The sequence below is a fragment of the Ipomoea nil genome, unplaced genomic scaffold, assembly GCF_001879475.1.
Source record: "Ipomoea nil cultivar Tokyo-kokei standard unplaced genomic scaffold, Asagao_1.1 scaffold0642, whole genome shotgun sequence".
NCBI lineage: Eukaryota > Viridiplantae > Streptophyta > Magnoliopsida > Solanales > Convolvulaceae > Ipomoea > Ipomoea nil.
This window is the reverse complement of record NW_017617070.1, coordinates 5,438,655-5,455,392: the sequence shown is the minus strand read 5'-3', so window position 1 is coordinate 5,455,392 and position 16,738 is coordinate 5,438,655. Positions and strand designations below refer to the sequence as shown.

Genomic DNA, 16,738 nt, shown 5'->3' with positions numbered 1-16,738 from the left:
TGCCTTATTAATGACTATTAAATTATTTCATAAAGATTAGTTTACTACCTATATAATTATGTAGATGAGAATTAAAAAAATTTGTCTTCCTTCTCTTTCCTCCATTGCCATGGACTTTTATACAATATAAAATTATATATTTTCGTCTTCTTCTTCGAGGTTGGAACTCTCATTTCAACAAGTGTTTTGTAAGTGTTATTCCTTTATTTTATTTTATTTAGTATGGGTAGAATACAAGTAGGGACCTTAACATTTTACGGGTGCTTATGTGTATCTTGTGTTGTTTTATTGTTGATGATGATGATGGTTGATAGAAGAGGAGGATTTGAACAATTGAGATTTAGAGAAATTTGGGAAAATAAGATTTTACGGTAAGTGGTTGTTTTCTTTTTACTTTACCCAAAATATTTTTCAAAGTGATGGATATGTTGGTTGATAATTATTTGATTGAATGTTTTGGCATATGAAATGACTCAATTGATTACTTAAAAATATTTTTATATTTAAAAAAAAAAATATTTATGAATTATACGGTTAATATGCATGTTTTGCTTAAAAAAATTATTATTGATTTCATTTAGATTGAAGAAATAAGTGTACAATTATATATAAATTGTATATATTTGTTTACAATATATATATATATATATATATATATATATATATATATATATATATATATATAATTATATATATATATATATATATATATATATATATATATATATATATATATATATATATATATATAGTTGTTTATTTACGTACATTGTGTATATCTCTATAAAAATTATTATTATTATTATTATTATTATTATTATTATTATTATTATTATTATTATATCTCAAGCCCATTGAAGGGCAGAATACACCGCCCTTCTACCATTAACGCATCCCGTGCAATGTGAAGAGAGAGTTCTCCCTGTTGATGGCACATGTGTCTTCTGCCCCGAGGTTGATGAAGATGCTTATCATATTGTAATAAGGAAATGCTGGAAGACTATGAAAGTCTGGGAGCGCCTGATTCCTATCTATAAACGCGTGCAATGGGAATGTGGTGACTTCGTGGGGTGGATCCTAGGCAACATTGCAATGAAGTCGGACTGAAGTGCGTTCTTTGCGACAATAACATATCTCGAGAAATTTGTTTCAATTGGGCAAAGGGCATGCAATGATTCAATTTTGTGTATTTTTTTACATTAAAGATTTACATTACTTTTTTATATTGTATTTTTGTAAATATGAAATTAATTACTATATACAAAAATAGTCTATTAAAAGGCAGAATATTTATTTATATAATAATTATTTTCATATGAACGTATGTAACTGTCAATTCCAGAATTACATATAGGTATAATATGATAATATTATATATATATATATATATATATATATATATATATATATATATATATATATATATATATATCGTACATCATATATAGTTATCTGGATCAGATTTATGAATGATATATATAATTGGGTAGAATAATTTAATTATATATATTAATTTAAAAATAACTTATTAAAAGGTTTGAAATGATATAATAAATTATTTTAAAATTATTTGGCAGATTGAAATGTCGCAAAGTTTCCCTACATTTAGTAATTTGTATTTGTAATTATGAAATTAATTACCATATATAAAAATAGTCTATTAAAGGGCATGATATTTATTTATTTATATAATAATAATAATATAATACTACTATAACGAATTAGCCTTACAAAACGAATTATTCACATACAGAAACTGACAAACGCGGAATCATGCATCCTATTAGCCTTAACGAATTATTATTACTATAATTAGTATGCACGTGTAATTCATGGTATTTAGTATGTAGGAATTATTATTCATTTGTTACTATGCACGAAAATCATACAATAGCTATTAGTATTGGTATTTAGTATTTCATAATTAAATTAAATCATCCTTAATTTGCACCCTTGATTACATAATTTGGAACGCAAACTATTCATTTATAATTCATTTGCACAAATTCATAGTTATAAATACCTCATTGGTCATGCTTCTCATTCATTTGTAATCCTCTTCCTATACTTTTCAATTTTCATACGCTAAACTTTTCAACTTTTCAATATGGCTCCCACCTTCAATCTACTTAACCAAATCACTGCTACCTCCACGAATTGTGCGATACAAGTTCGCCTAATCCGAATGTACGAGTCAACATTCAACAATAACACCTACAATTCTCAAACTTTGAAGTGTGTGTTTCATGTTTCTAAGGTATATTCGTCACTTTTAGTATAGATATATATAGATTATCTTTTAGTCTATATATATCTCTAATTTCAAATTTAGTTCGTTAAACTTAATTCATTTATCGAACAAAAATTACAGTAGCTTGCATATTATATATATATATATATATATATATATATATATATATATATATATATATATATATATATATATATATTCAACATAATTTTAGTATATAGAATATTAATACTTTCCATATTTTATTTCCATTAATCATTTACCATTGATAATTACAATGCTAAAAAACACACAATATTCATGATGATTTAATTGGTTTCGCTTGCATGGGTAGCTCAACTGGTCATAGAGGTGAAACTTTGGAAGAATGACCAGGGATCGAGTCTCACCAGTAGCAGTGTAAGAGCAATCTCTCAAAGTGAGGGGGGCTCCTTGTGCGCGGTGAGCACCGGTCTAGCCTTTATGGTTCATGTTCAGTTGAGTCACCATGATTTACATCCTCCCAAATGCTTTGTCGGGTCGGTGTGGGGGGGCCTTAGGGTTGGGGTTAACCTTTGGAAGAATGATTTAATTGGTTTCTATCTATTTTTAGTGTAACATTTATTTTTAAGCCAATCAAAATCTAGGCATATTTGTTTTCCCATAAAATGTTTATGTTTATGGAAATAATTATGGTTAGCCATTAATGACTCCTTTCTTAATGAGCCTTAACTTAAGATTGAAGTTACAAACAAAAGGGTGGCAGAAGACACTAAGAACATTCCATCACAAAACATAAAGGGTAAGCATTGCGATTACAGACCATGAGAAAGATTACATCTTCATGCACCATTCGGTCAGAGAGGAAACATTATCATCAAAACAAAGGTATTTCATTTTCATTTCAAAAACATAAATATAGTAGAACATATTTTTTAGTTATCATGTAGTCAATGATCTATGTCTTTTTATTAAACTGTTAGCACTAAAAACCACTAATCTTTTGGTGAAAATGGTGGTTCGCCTATGTTTTCTCTTTTGTATTAACCCAATATATAGTCGCCTGAAATGTTAGGAAACTGTAATAAGATTTAGAAAAATTACATCAACACCAACATGCACAACCATAAACAATATGTTCGGGGATAACCAGGCTGCTATGTCTACGTACATTCAACTAAAAAGTACTTAGAAAATTATAATAGATCTATACATCAACAACCAACATGGTATATACCACGAAATTTTCAATAATTTATAATTTTGTCACTCTTATTTTTCTACAGAGTATATTGTATGTTAAAGTAATTTCTTTATTGTTTCTATTTTCCATTTTATATTTCCGTTCCAACTTTTTATATATTACATCATCTCTTAAATTTTTCACACAATTACGCAATAAGATGAACAATATTCATCCCATGCATCGCATGAGTATCATACTAGTTGCAATTAAATCAATATATTTGAGGAACACTTGAACTCTCATTAGTCTTGAACTTGAATTTGTTGCTCCAAAAGTTATTCTAGACTCTAAGAAGTTTTACAAATATAAAACCTATGAACTAATACTTTGTTTGAAAAACTTTAACAACCAAGAGGAGATATTTTCTTTCATTTTGTATTTTGAAGAATATTTCATTAACATGCGATGTCTTTGAACTGTAATGTTATTTGTGTAGGCGATGACATATTTCACACAAGAACCTTCAAATCTTTGTTTAGTTCTTAAGGGTGTGCTCATTTTGGCCATGAAATACTATTCTTGATTTTGCAAGAGTTTCTAAAGAATTGAGCTCAATCAATTCTCCTTTGAAGCGGCCCACTTCTCTCTCACATAGAGTATCCCGCATACTCTCATGTCAATCGACACTTTGAATCATTAAAGCATTTAAGCATGCTAGTCTCATGCGGGAGTCACTGTTTAGGGAGGAGTGCTTAGGAGTTCAAGACCCCCATAGTGACAACACGTTTTGTTTCATAATTTAATTGTCCTATTGAACCTAGGTGCCAGTTAGGTTGATTATCCACTATAAAACTTTTATTACAAGGGTTTTAGTCTCATTCATCGTGTCAACTTTCCGTATGAACTCTTTGCTTAACCCTTTGGTTAGCAGTCGCTATGTTATTTTTTGATCTCACGTAATCAATATAGATAACAAGAGTTATGAGAAGTGGCTAGATTTACCATTGTACATGTTACTCGATACCCTACCGATTGTGGCTTGACAATTGCAATGCATACAAATTGGAGGTACAAGTTTGTCCCAACTAGAAATATCCTTGAGAAAATGGCATAGCTATTCATCATCTTCACAACACTTGTCCAAGATTATTAACTCTTATTCCATCATGGAGCTATTATAGTTTGTTTAGAGAATTTTCAAGAAAAGGTTTCGCCGGCTAATGTGAACACGTAGCAACTCGTGGCCTTGGAGTCCTTAATATCCGATATGCAATTAGTGCCGATATACCTTTTTAGTACAACTGGATATCTTTTGTAGTGTAGTCCAAGATCACAAGTATACCTTAGGTATCTCATAATCTTTATAATCGTCTTCTAGTGCACCGGGGTTACTATTATATCTACTAAGTTTGCTAACTACAAATGCAATACCTGGCTTAGTACAATTAATTAAATATATCAAACTTTCAATAATCTGAGTGTATTCTACTTGAGAAATTCGTTTTCTGAAATTTTGCCTTCAGTTGATAAATTATGTGCCTGTAATTAAATTGAATGCACATAATATGTTAATTACAGACACATAATATGTTAACTGCATATTATGTGCTTAAATTTAACATATTATGTGCCTATAATTAATATATTATGTGCCTGTAGTTAGTATATTATGTATACTCAATTTATCTACAAACACATAATTTCTTAACTGTAGATACATAATTTTCAAAAAAAAAATATTTATTTTGAAATAGGGACCACAATAAAATGTGAACTTGGTCAGTGGTATAATTTTCTCTAGAGCGCGTTTAGTACATAGGAAATTGAGGAAATTTCGAACTTTTCTGGGAATTTAAAAGGTGGAAAATTATTCCCACGTTTGGTGCAATCTTTGACTTAGAAAAATTTAGGTCAATGAGAATCACATTCCATGATATCAAGGAGTAGATCCCCCCTTAGGGTTGGCGTTCAGCCTTTTGGAAGAATGAAAGTAGATCCCACCTAAAGGCCAACTACCATGTAGTGTGATAGCATTCCGGTTACCATTCCAAATAGATGGTTATATGTTCGAACCTCGGTGGTGGGGGCTTAGATTCCTTGGGCTGAAAAGGTTTGAGAAAGTATAGAATAGAACAAAAAAAAATATTTATTTTGAAATAGGGACCACAATAAAATGTGAACTTGGTCAGTGGTATAATTTTCTCTAGAGCGCGTTTAGTACATAGCTAGGAAATTTCGAACTTTTTTGGGAATTTAAAAGGTGGAAAATTATTCTCACGTTTGGTGCAATCTTTGACTTAGAAAAATTTAGGTCAATGAAAATCACATTCCATGATATCAAGGAAAGTAGATCCCACCTAAAGGCCAAAGTACCATGTAGTGTGATAGCATTCCGTTACCATTCCTAATAGATGGTTATATGTTTGAACCTCAGTGGTGGGGGTTTAGATTCCTTGGGCTAAAAAGGTTTGAAAAAGTATAGAATAGAAGAGATGTGATGTGTGATGTGATTCTTTTTTTTCTAGCTTACTAAGAATTGCCAACTTAATTCAATTATATATTTATCATTATATAAGAAATTTGACACTCTCATCATTACACATTCTTTAGCAAAATATCCATATACATAATTAAAGTTTTCCCTATGTAATCTGATTTGTAATTACTGCATATATTATATTTGTATATGCATTAGATATATATCCCCTCTATATATATATATATATATATATATATATATATATATATAATTCTTTTTAGGTGTGTGTATTAATTCATGATTATTTGTAATTTGATTTGTTATGAATTGTAATTTACGATTTGATTCATTATACATTGTATTGTATATAACATATTGTTTGCTAATTTAAGTTTTATGTTTATATATAATAATAATATATCAGCGATTTTAAAAATTTTTTTGAAAAAATTTAAATAAACTAAATATATTAATTAATTTTTGAGATAATCTAATTGTTATATTTTCTTGGTAACACCAAACATGCTAATTAATTTTCACAATAAAATTATTTCCATTAAATATATTTTTTAAAAACATTTTTGTAAATTTAATTGATGTGAATGTCCTAAACACCCCTAAAAGTGATTTTCTTCCCCCCTCTCTCAAATGTGTCAAAAAGGTCATTGGCCTTACCATTATCCACTAATTTGATTAGCCAGGTAATCCACTAAAAACAAAATCTTATCTGTGTGTTGTAATTGAATAGTTAAAACAAAAAATCACCTAATCAGCAGCTTACTTCTGTTTTTGTGATTTAAAAAAGTGCAAAATATAGTCTAATTAAATACAGGACAGCATACCTTTTTGTAAATATAATATAATTTTAATTAATAAAAGCTAAAATAATAAACTATCTTCCTTTAGGAGTTTCTAGGTTCTCTTCTCCCCTCTGGTTCTATCCACATTTGGGTCCACAAACTAAGCACTTTTGCCGTATCCCTTTTCACATAGCTTCTTCTCTTTCGATCCTCTCCTTTTTTGCCCTTCAAGAATCGATAAACTTTTCCTCTTTCTTTTACAATCTCTCGAATCTGTTCTCGTTTCATTGTTTTGGTCTTTGTTTCCTCGGATATTCTTAGAAAAGAAAAGAACAGGAAAAAAAGTTGACTCTTAGGCTGTTGGAATCGATTTCGGGTTACTGGGTTTGAAGAGTCTCTTGCGTTTCTGAAATTGGGGGTTTGCCCGGATTTTGTGCAGAAGAATCGATTTATGTCGTTTCAGCCTGTGAATCCCAATTTCTAAGCTCAACTGAATCTGATTTACGCTGTTCTGCGAGTTGTGGATTTTTTATGTGCGGGTTGATTTTAAAGTGGGGATTTTAGCAAGTGGTTTGGCTCTCGATGTTTTGAGACTGGTTGAATCTAGAGAGAAGATGAAGAGAGGGAAAGGTGAGGAGAAAATAATGGGGCCAATGTTTCCAAGGCTTCATGTTAATGATACTGAAAAGGGAGGACCAAGAGCTCCTCCAAGGAACAAGATGGCTCTCTATGAGCAGCTCAGCATCCCCTCTCAGCGATTTGATCATGGAGTTTTGCCCCCTAACCCCAACAACGCTTCCAATTTGATCCCTCCCTCACCAAGCCAGGTAAACTGAGAGCTCTTGTCCCTCTTTTTGGTTTCATTTTCACGATATGTGCTATCTGATCCTTGGTATTTCCGGGAGAGAATGAATTTTGTTTGAAATTTAGTTCTTACTTTTTACTATTGTCTGTTCCATTGCTCTTGTGAGCTTAGTGAGTTGGTGAAATAGATTGTGAAGCTTTTGAGGTAAGATTTTATTTAATAGTGATACCACTTTTCAGAACTCATTAGACAATTTGGTCGTTCTGCTATTTTGAAACAGCAAAAACGTTAGCCTCAACTGATTCAGAGACCATGGATCCTTTTAATTTGTTTAGTTAGATCTAGGGAGAATGGTAATTCTATCAGCTCTGGGTCCTCTACAGAGAGAAAACTCTCTCACCTCTCTTTAGAGGCCAAAGAATTTTGGGAAAAATTTCCCTCCAGGTGTGTCTATGCCCCAGGGTGGCATTTTGCCCTCCCATCCCTTTCTTCTTTGTCCTTGTTCTTCTATTTGGAGGGGAGGATCCTTGGTCTCTTTGGGGTTTGTGACCTGGAAGAGTGTTGGGCAGTGATGGGGATGATGTTTTGGGCGTGGAGAGGGGCAGAGTTCTAGATCTGGAGGTGGTTGTGTTTGCAGTAAGAGGTGTGTTTGTAGAGGGTTTTCGGTGGTGGTGTTGGATATGGAGATTTCTTCTGATTTGGGTGTGTGGGAGGCATGGGTTGTTAAGGTTGTGGCTCAAGTTGGTGGCTTTTGAGTGTTGGAAGTATGGAGTGGTGGCTGAGGCGATAGTGTTTGGTGTTATTCTTGGTGGTGATGGAGATTTTCCGGCAACTCAGCTGTAGAAGTTGGGAGTTTTGTTGAAGTCTCGAAGATGGCGGTGCAGGATACTGAGGATAACCAAGCTAGGGTTTCTGATGTTATTTGGGCTGAAATTCTATATTCTTGGTTGTATTTCTTTGGTTGTAGAGGGTTTTTGGTTTATTTATTGTTTTGGGGTATCTTGTAATATTTTGACTAAATAATAACACTACATCATTTTGATAAAAAAAGAGTTAGATGTAAGGGTAGCCAACACCCTTGTGGTCGAGTTGACTTCCACGTCCTTGAACTAAGCTCTTAGGCTCAAGTCCCATCACATACACTCATACTTGCATGAGTGAGTGTTGTTCTTGGGCTTTCTATGCAGTGTTACTTGGTGAGCATTAGTCAACTATCTGGGTTGGGCTTGGTAGTAGTCTTGAGATAGGTGGATTCTTGAATAAGTGATTACTTGTAAGCTTGTTGTTGTAAACTATATAAATATATATTGTTATAACTTATTGTTTGGAGGGGTTTTGTACTAGTTAATTTGTAGCATTTCTATTTTCTAACAGTTCAACTACATGAAACATCAGATGGTTAAGAAAATGGAACCAATTAAGTTGCAATCTTACTCCTATGGGATACTTGTGTTTTTCTAGGTGGTATGTCTCTAGTTGGAACTTGGAATTATTTGTGTGCACAACTGACTATTTATATGAATTTATTTACTTGTCATGTGGATTTTTGTCCCCTCTGATGTAGAACCCCTTCCTGTAGGGTAATGGACATGAAAGACGTATGTTTCTTCCAATGCATCTGCCACCATCAACATATTCAGCTGAGAAGTTACATGCTCACAGTTCTGATTCAAATACTCCTCTGACCCAGTTTGAGTCCAGAAAGAAAACAGATGAAGATGATTTTAGAGTTCCTGTCTTTGTTAACTCCAATATAAGTCAAAGTATTGGGAAGTTCTATAAGAACTCAGAGAGGGAAAAAGTCTCTCCCTCAAGTCCAGCTTTTCTTGGGCGCTCTACTAAAGATGCAAAGCACACAAGGGGAGGAAATTTGAGACATCAGGAGAGCTCAAGACAGCTTCCTGCAACCAGAGAGCAGTCTGTTAAAGCTTCCTTGAGTTCTCGATCCACAGATAAGAAAGAACATTGTATAAAGCATACTGATACGGATTTTCCCTTGCATTCTGAACAGAGAGATGGCCCTGCAAATAATTCTGACCTGTCACATAAGAGTGGCATAAACCTACAACCAGAAAGCATAATTGATTCTAAAGTTGGTGACGCTAATGATGATGCTGTTGTGAGTGGGCCTATTAAGGGTGTGGAAATTGGAGATTCTTCTGTCCCAATCAATTGTTTTCAAACAGAAGGGCAGATTATTAATGTTGGTAATGATGTGGAGTCTCAGGAAAACCAGACATGTAGATCACCACAAACACAAAAAGTTGATAGAGGAGACAACTCATCTGAGACTTCCATGGTGGAATGTATATCTGGAATGGACATATCGCCCGATGATGTAGTTGGAATAATTGGCCAAAAACATTTTTGGAAAGCCAGAAGAGCTATTGTCAAGTAAGTTCATTCTTGGATTTTTGAGTCTCACTCTTTAGGCTTCATATGTTCTATTCTAATTCCCTGTGTTTCTATAGGATCAATATGTATTTTCTTTCATTTACTTGTGAGCTTAATATTATACAGTGCACATTTATGTTCTTGATTCCATTTTTTAATAATCATGATATAATTAGAAAATGATATTTTATACTTTTGTTTATCGCATGGTTTTTTTTTTGTTTTGTTTTGTTTTTGTTTTTGTTTTTTTCCTGCTTTGGACCTTTGGTACATGTGAGAGGGGTTGCAGGTTGGGGATTGAACCCGAGAGTCATAAGTCAATGCCGCTAGACCACAATGTCTTTGGCATGGTCTTTTGTATATATATTAGTTATGCTCACAGTTGTTATTATTATTATTATTATTATTATTATTATTATTATTATTATTATTATATAAGTGGTTTTCCTTTTTCAGCCAATTTAAGGTACTGAGAGTACTTGGAATTTAATATTTCCCCTCTAAACTATATTTATCCAATACTAAGTTAATAATATGTATGTTAGTATGTTTTGATGGTATTTCAGTGCTTTCTCTGGTTTTATGCTTTTTACTCGCATCATAGACAAGCTCAGACAATTCCAATGATCGTAAGTGCATTTTAAACTTTGCTATTTGAATGCTGATGAATAAGGTGTAATTTGGCATTAAAAACCTTCCACAGTTTCAGCTGATTTTGTGATTGTCTTTATTTGCTTATGCTTCTTGATGCATTTGTCTAAGTTGTTCATTTATAAACATTGTTTTCTCCCTCTAATTTAGGAGTTTCCTCATTAGACAAGTATCGTGTAATCCCTTGATAATTGACCATTGCTACAGAATTTTTCAATATCTGTTGAGCAAATCACTTTTATTCCTTAAGGCACCTTTCCTTTATTTTTTTGTCCCCCTTTTGCTGAAAATATCATCTTTGGAACATTAGCTGGAAAATAAACATTATTTTGTTCTAGAGTTGGAATATTTAGGCTGATGAGGATTCCAGAAGATCGTCACACTTTAGGATACTCTCTTCCTGTTCCTATGATTTATGACCAAACAAATTCTTGAAGGAAGCATATGGTGTTAATTCTAGGAATTGGGTATGGATTAATGTAGGGTAGATCTCTTGGTGCAGAGTCTGATGGTTCCCACAAAGTGGGCAATTATTGTTTGTCAGCAGCCCTTGAAGGCTTTCATTGGTGTATCACCTTCATATATGGCACTGTGGGGACCATGTCAGACTAAATGTTTTGGGTGCAAGGTGAGATGACTGGTACTAGATTGTTATGAATTCATTGTCAGTTTTGCCTAATGAACTAGGCATTTTTTTTTGTTCTATTGTTTTCTGGGTCTAAACTACAAAAGGCTTAGAACTTGTTGCTAGTTGTGTGGTCAGCATGACAACGCTGTAACCTTTTTGGATGATACTGGTGCTATCCAAAACTTACTTTCAAACATTTTGACAGAATTCCAAATGGTGTTGAGATGGTTTTAGACAATTCTTTAATTCATCTTTGTAGAAACAAGTAGTCATTGTAGATTATCCAAGCTGTCTTCTTTCAAATAAGATAATCTGAGCATTGGTGTTATATTTGTCTCCTTTATTACACAGTTTACTGCTTGAGGTTGGAAGCTAATTTCCATTTCCATATATACGACTGTTCCCCCCATATTTTGATTTTGATTCTCACTATTACAGTCAACAAAGAGTGTTTGCAGTTCAAGTGTTCGAGTTGCATAGATTAATAAAGGTAAATACCTTGTTCGAAACACTCTGGGCATTTGAATGGGATACATGATTTAATGCTTTGTCTTGTGTTGACAATATAGTTTATTAATTTTTTTACAGGTTCAGAAGCTCATTGCTGAGTCGCCAAATTTTCTACTTGAGGATACTGCTTATTTAGGCAAACCTTTGAAAGTATCTTCTGCAAAAAGATTGCTGCCCCCATTTGAGTATATTAAGGCACCTCAAAATGTTCCAAAGCACAAAAATGATTCTGAAAAGCCTCACCTAAGAATGGAATGCTCTGCTGAAAATACTGTGGGGAAAGCATCTCTTTCTTCTGTTCAAAATGCTACTCAAGCTCCTAGCTGTAAACCCTCACCAGGGAATCCACCATTACCGGTGGTAAGTAATGACTCTAACATGGGTCCTTGGTGTTTCCATCAGCCCTCAGGTCACCAATGGTTGATTCCCGTGATGACCCCCTCTGAAGGACTTGTATATAAACCGTACCCTGGACCTGGATTCATGAGTCCAGGCTGTGGACCACCACCAGTGTCCACTCCAGTGATGGGGAACTTTTTCGCTCCTCCTGCATATGGACTCCCAACTTCTCAATATCACTATCAAGGAATGGGTGATCCGTTTGCCCCTCCTATCGGTCATGGCTATTTCCCTCCATATGGTATGCCGGTAATGAACTCTGCTGTCTCAACATCAGCTGTTGAACAGATGAACTCATTTACTCGAACGGGTTCTCAAGCTCAGGTATCAGGTGGGGGGGTGAACTTAAATGTTCAACATCAGAACTCATGCAACATGCCAAGCCAGAAGAATGGGGATGCTGATGTTTCCGACGCTCACAGATTGCATGCTTGTAAAGATAATGAGATACAAGCTAGCTGTGCTAGTAGTCCAAGTGTAAGAGCACCGGGCGTGACAGTAAGTGGTCCCATGGAAGGAAGAAGTGTGCTTCCTCTATTTCCCACATCCCCAGTTGTCAACATCGTCGATGCCAGTCAGCCTCCTGATACTGGTCACCCTGCTAGGGTAATACGAGTTGTACCTCATAATGCTAGATCTGCATCTGAATCAGCTGCTCGGATCTTTCAATCTATACAAAAGGAGAGGAAGCAATGACTCTAGTGTAACACATAAATAGGTAAGCAGCTGGTGGTGGCGGCTTGGAGGAGTGTACGTACTTGACCATTTGCCCATCCAGCAAATTGGTCAGTTGTCTTAAACATTTTGGCTGCTATGTAGTAGTAACTGAATTTTGTGTAGCAGACAGTCCTAATGTAATGCATGCATAGATTTCACACTCAACTTTATTTAATTCATTGTAAGCCAATATTCTCTAGCAGGCGCGTTATACCCTTATCCTGGGTCGTCTACTCTTTACACCAATTGTCAACTTGTCATCCTCATGCTTATTGTGCCAAAGGTGAAAAATGATGAGCTAGGCTGCCACTTGATTGTTGATACCAACGTCAATCAACCAACCTCTTTTCTTTGGATCCAATTAGAAAGGGCCAACGATGGACCATTTGCTCCCTAATCACAAGAAGCACAAAAACTGGGTGTTTGGTAAATGGCTATTAGTTGATTGGGTTAGTAGGTTCGACTAGTTGATAGCATGATGCATAGAAGCACAAAAAGACAAAAGGGGTGTTTGGTAAATGACTGTTATCCGATTGTGTTAGTACGTTTGACTAGTTGATAACATTAGCTGATTGTAGAAAAATGTTTGGCAAATTAGTCGGCTGATCGAAAAAAGTTACTTTGAACTGTAAGTTATTACAAAAAGTTAATCAATCAAACACTCATATTGATTGTTTAACTAAATCTAACAACTAATAATTGTCAAATAAGGTAACATTAGTTGATAGGCTAATTATTTTACCAAACAAGGCCAAAGACACAATCATAGAGAGAAAGGCATCAAGCAAAAGAAGGGAACCATCAAGAAGATATGCCACCTGCAATATGTGGCCGGGATTCAACTTATGCTCTATAATACACCCATCTAGGCAACGTATAAGGACACTAGCCAAACCATTAAACACGGAACTTAAGGAAACAAATCTAAAAAGAAATTCACCATTATAATTACGAATGACAGTTGCAAACTCACAATTATTGAGTTCAACAGTTGCAAACTCACCATCATTGCACAAATCGTTTCGATACAAACGTTGGCACTAAGTGACAGATGAAATCCCCCCTAGCTATAGGCAGAAGTTCATACTGACCCAACAACTTACAATGTAGTAGTGTATCCACAACTCCCATAGAGTAATTAAGCATGGACAAGCGATTATTTAGAAATAAATTTGGTGATATGATTCTTTAAATTTTTTTAGAAACCCATCTTTAAAGAGTTGAGGGGTTAGAAAATTAATTTTTGTTGGTACATTAGAGGGGCTATGAGTTAGATTTATTATGGAGTATTTTTCTTTTACGTGAAATCATGTGCTGTGTATATCTCATATATTACTAGAAGATGATAGGTGCTAGAGTGTAGTGAGTGGGGTGGAATAACAACACTTGTCTCTGTGGTTCGAACTCAAACAGGATCTGGTAAGTCCGAGTGTGGGGGTGACACTTCCGCGATACGGTACAATTTTGTAAATGTACCGTTATGGTTGTCTATAAATCAGGGTTGCAAAAATCCCGCCTAGGCACCGAGTAATCGGTGCCTAGGCGCTAGGCGCCCCTACGCCGTGGCGACTTCCCCCTAGGCTCCCGCCTAGGAGACCGGCCGCCTAGGCACCCGCCTAGCGCCTAACTCGGCCGATTACGCCGAGTTAACTCGTCAATTTCTCGTCATATTTGCATGCATGCATGTATGTATGTATGTATGTATGTATGCACCTACACACGTGCACTGTTTTTCATTTTTCAGTTAGCCGCCTAGGCCGTTTAGGTGCTAGGCGCTACTCTACCGCCCGACTAGCGCCTAACGCCTATTGCAACCATGCTACAAATATGATGCTTGTAATCCTAGATGTTTTATATATTATCACAATTAATAAAATATCTTCTTCATATCTTCTTCATTCCCATGGATATAACCACGTACGTAAACTCTTATTCGTTTTCATTTCTATTCTTCATCATATCTCTTGATCCCCATTTTCTAAAAAAATTGGTAGCAGAGCATCGTTGGGAAGACTATGTTGATTGCGAAATTTGAAGTTTCGAAGTTCAATGGTACATAGATTTTTGGGCTATGGTAGTTGAGGGTTAAGGATATGTTGGCGTAGATAGTAAGCTCACCTAAATGACTTGAAAGGAGACAAAGTTGGCTAGTGTAAACGAGGAGGATTGGGAAATCTGAAGGAACACAGAAAGAATCGGTTATTCCATGAAGTCGTGTATCACATTATGTCCTTAAAACTCCTAAGAAATTTTGGGATAAATTGGAAGTTCAACTCATGTCGAAATATGTGATGAACTATATTTGAAGTAGAAACTCTATGGAATGAAGATGCAACAGGGTTTTGACGGTGCATCACATTAATATCTTTAGTCAAATAGTCTCATATATATCTGGCTTGGCTTGACGTCGACATTGGCGATGAAGATAAGGTGATAATTTTGATGTGTTTGTTACCTCCTTCTTTTGAAGATTTGGTGATAACTCTTACATATGGGAAAAACACTGTCAAATATAATGCGATTTTTGCAGTTATGTTAGCTCATAACCAACACAAACAAAATATAGGGGAAGGCTCTCATGGTGACAATCTATATGTTAAGGGGAATCAGGATCATGGAAGGAAGCAGAGGAAGGAGAATTTTGGAAAATGTGATTCTAGGTCAAAGAGATTGGACATATGAAAATGGATTGTCCCAAATTAAAGAAGCAATAAGAAACGCAGTACATGGTAATAGTTTAAATTGTAGTGAAGGTGATATTCGTGTGGTTAATTTCATCCAGTCAGTTGTCGAATACATGTATTTTTTATTTTGGTTGTTTTTTTTTTTTTTTTTAAATTTATTTATTTAATTTTTTTATATTTTTATATTTTTTTATTTTTATCACATATCACTTAACAGAGAGCGAGAGATTTACCACATACAAGTCATGAAATTTTGGTTCAGTTTTTTGGGTGATGATAGATGTCATAATATTGTTGTCACTTGTGAAAGCAAAATTAAGATGTATGATGGTGGTGGTACGACTTTATGTTATGTTAGACATATACTGGGTTGACAAAGAATCTAATTTCTCTTGGCACTTTGCATGAAAATGATTTTATTAATAAAGTTGAAGATGATAGGGAACCATTAAAATTTGTAAAGGTGTGCTGACTGTAATGAAAGATAGGACGACATCATGGAATATTTATAAACTATTACGGAGTACAATTGTATGTGGAGTTCATTCTATTCGGTCTTATCGTGATAGCACAAAGTTTTGGCATTTGCATCTTGGGCATCTTAGTGAGGTGGAAGGGAGCACAACGGTGGTGGTTGAAGGCAATTTATATCGTGCACCAGGGCGCACAATGCAATGTGCACCCTGGAGCAAAACGACGTCGTTTTGTTTTGCCCAAAATAACAGTTTTTTTTTTTTTTTTTTTTTTTTTTTTTTTTTTTTTTTTTTTTTTTTGCCATAAGGTTTCCATTTCTGCCGTTAACGTCTAAAAAAAAATTACTTGGTCATTATTAGTTTTCCTCTGTGATGTTCATCTTGGCTGTTTCTCTATCGAGCGCATCATTGGCATCGTCGCGATTTGACTTCTATTTCGCATCTATTGTTTTCCCAGACATAGATGAGGTGATTGCGCAGCAGGAGGGGGCAGTGGTAGACGAATGCAATGATTCGGTTGAATTGGAAGCTATAGAGGATGCTGCTCCAAGTTTTTTATTTTTGATTTTTTGATTGGTTTATATTTTCGTTGTTGATGCATATAATTGACTTCGTATGTGATAGTTGTTTCATATGATTGAATTCATATTGGAGGTGCATATTTTCAATTTAGTTTGATTGTGTTTGTATTGGAGGTGTGCATTTTCTGATGAGCTTCTGGCAATATATGTGTTTTTCAATCTAGGGTTGTTCTTATGTGTATTCTGATATAAGATTATGTA

General features: G+C 34.5%; 1 protein-coding gene across 2 annotated transcripts; it reads left to right on the top strand.

The window, feature by feature from the left end:
* Positions 1–6,810: 6,810 nt before the first annotated feature.
* Positions 6,811–12,998, top strand: LOC109174570 (protein EARLY FLOWERING 3). Of its 2 annotated transcripts, XM_019323791.1 has the most exons (5): positions 6,811–7,522; positions 9,080–9,894; positions 11,612–11,663; positions 11,762–12,323; positions 12,360–12,998. In XM_019323791.1, the coding sequence occupies exons 1-5, from the start codon at positions 7,310–7,312 to the stop codon at positions 12,776–12,778; spliced, it is 2,061 nt and encodes a 686-aa protein (XP_019179336.1). In that variant the 5' UTR covers positions 6,811–7,309; the 3' UTR covers positions 12,779–12,998. The 2 variants fall into 2 exon arrangements, with proteins under 2 accessions (XP_019179336.1, XP_019179335.1); XM_019323790.1 differs by having other exon boundaries at positions 11,762–12,997.
* Positions 12,999–16,738: the final 3,740 nt, after the last annotated feature.

Bases quoted from the DNA above. Each gene is read 5' to 3' on its own strand.
- LOC109174570 (XM_019323790.1), top strand. From the start codon at position 7,310: ATGAAGAGAGGGAAAGGTGAGGAGAAAATAATGGGGCCAATGTTTCCA. The intron at 7,523-9,079 runs GTAAACTGAGAG...CCCTTCCTGTAG, and splicing joins TCCCTCCCTCACCAAGCCAG to GGTAATGGACATGAAAGACG. The intron at 11,664-11,761 runs GTAAATACCTTG...ATTTTTTTACAG, and splicing joins AGTTGCATAGATTAATAAAG to GTTCAGAAGCTCATTGCTGA.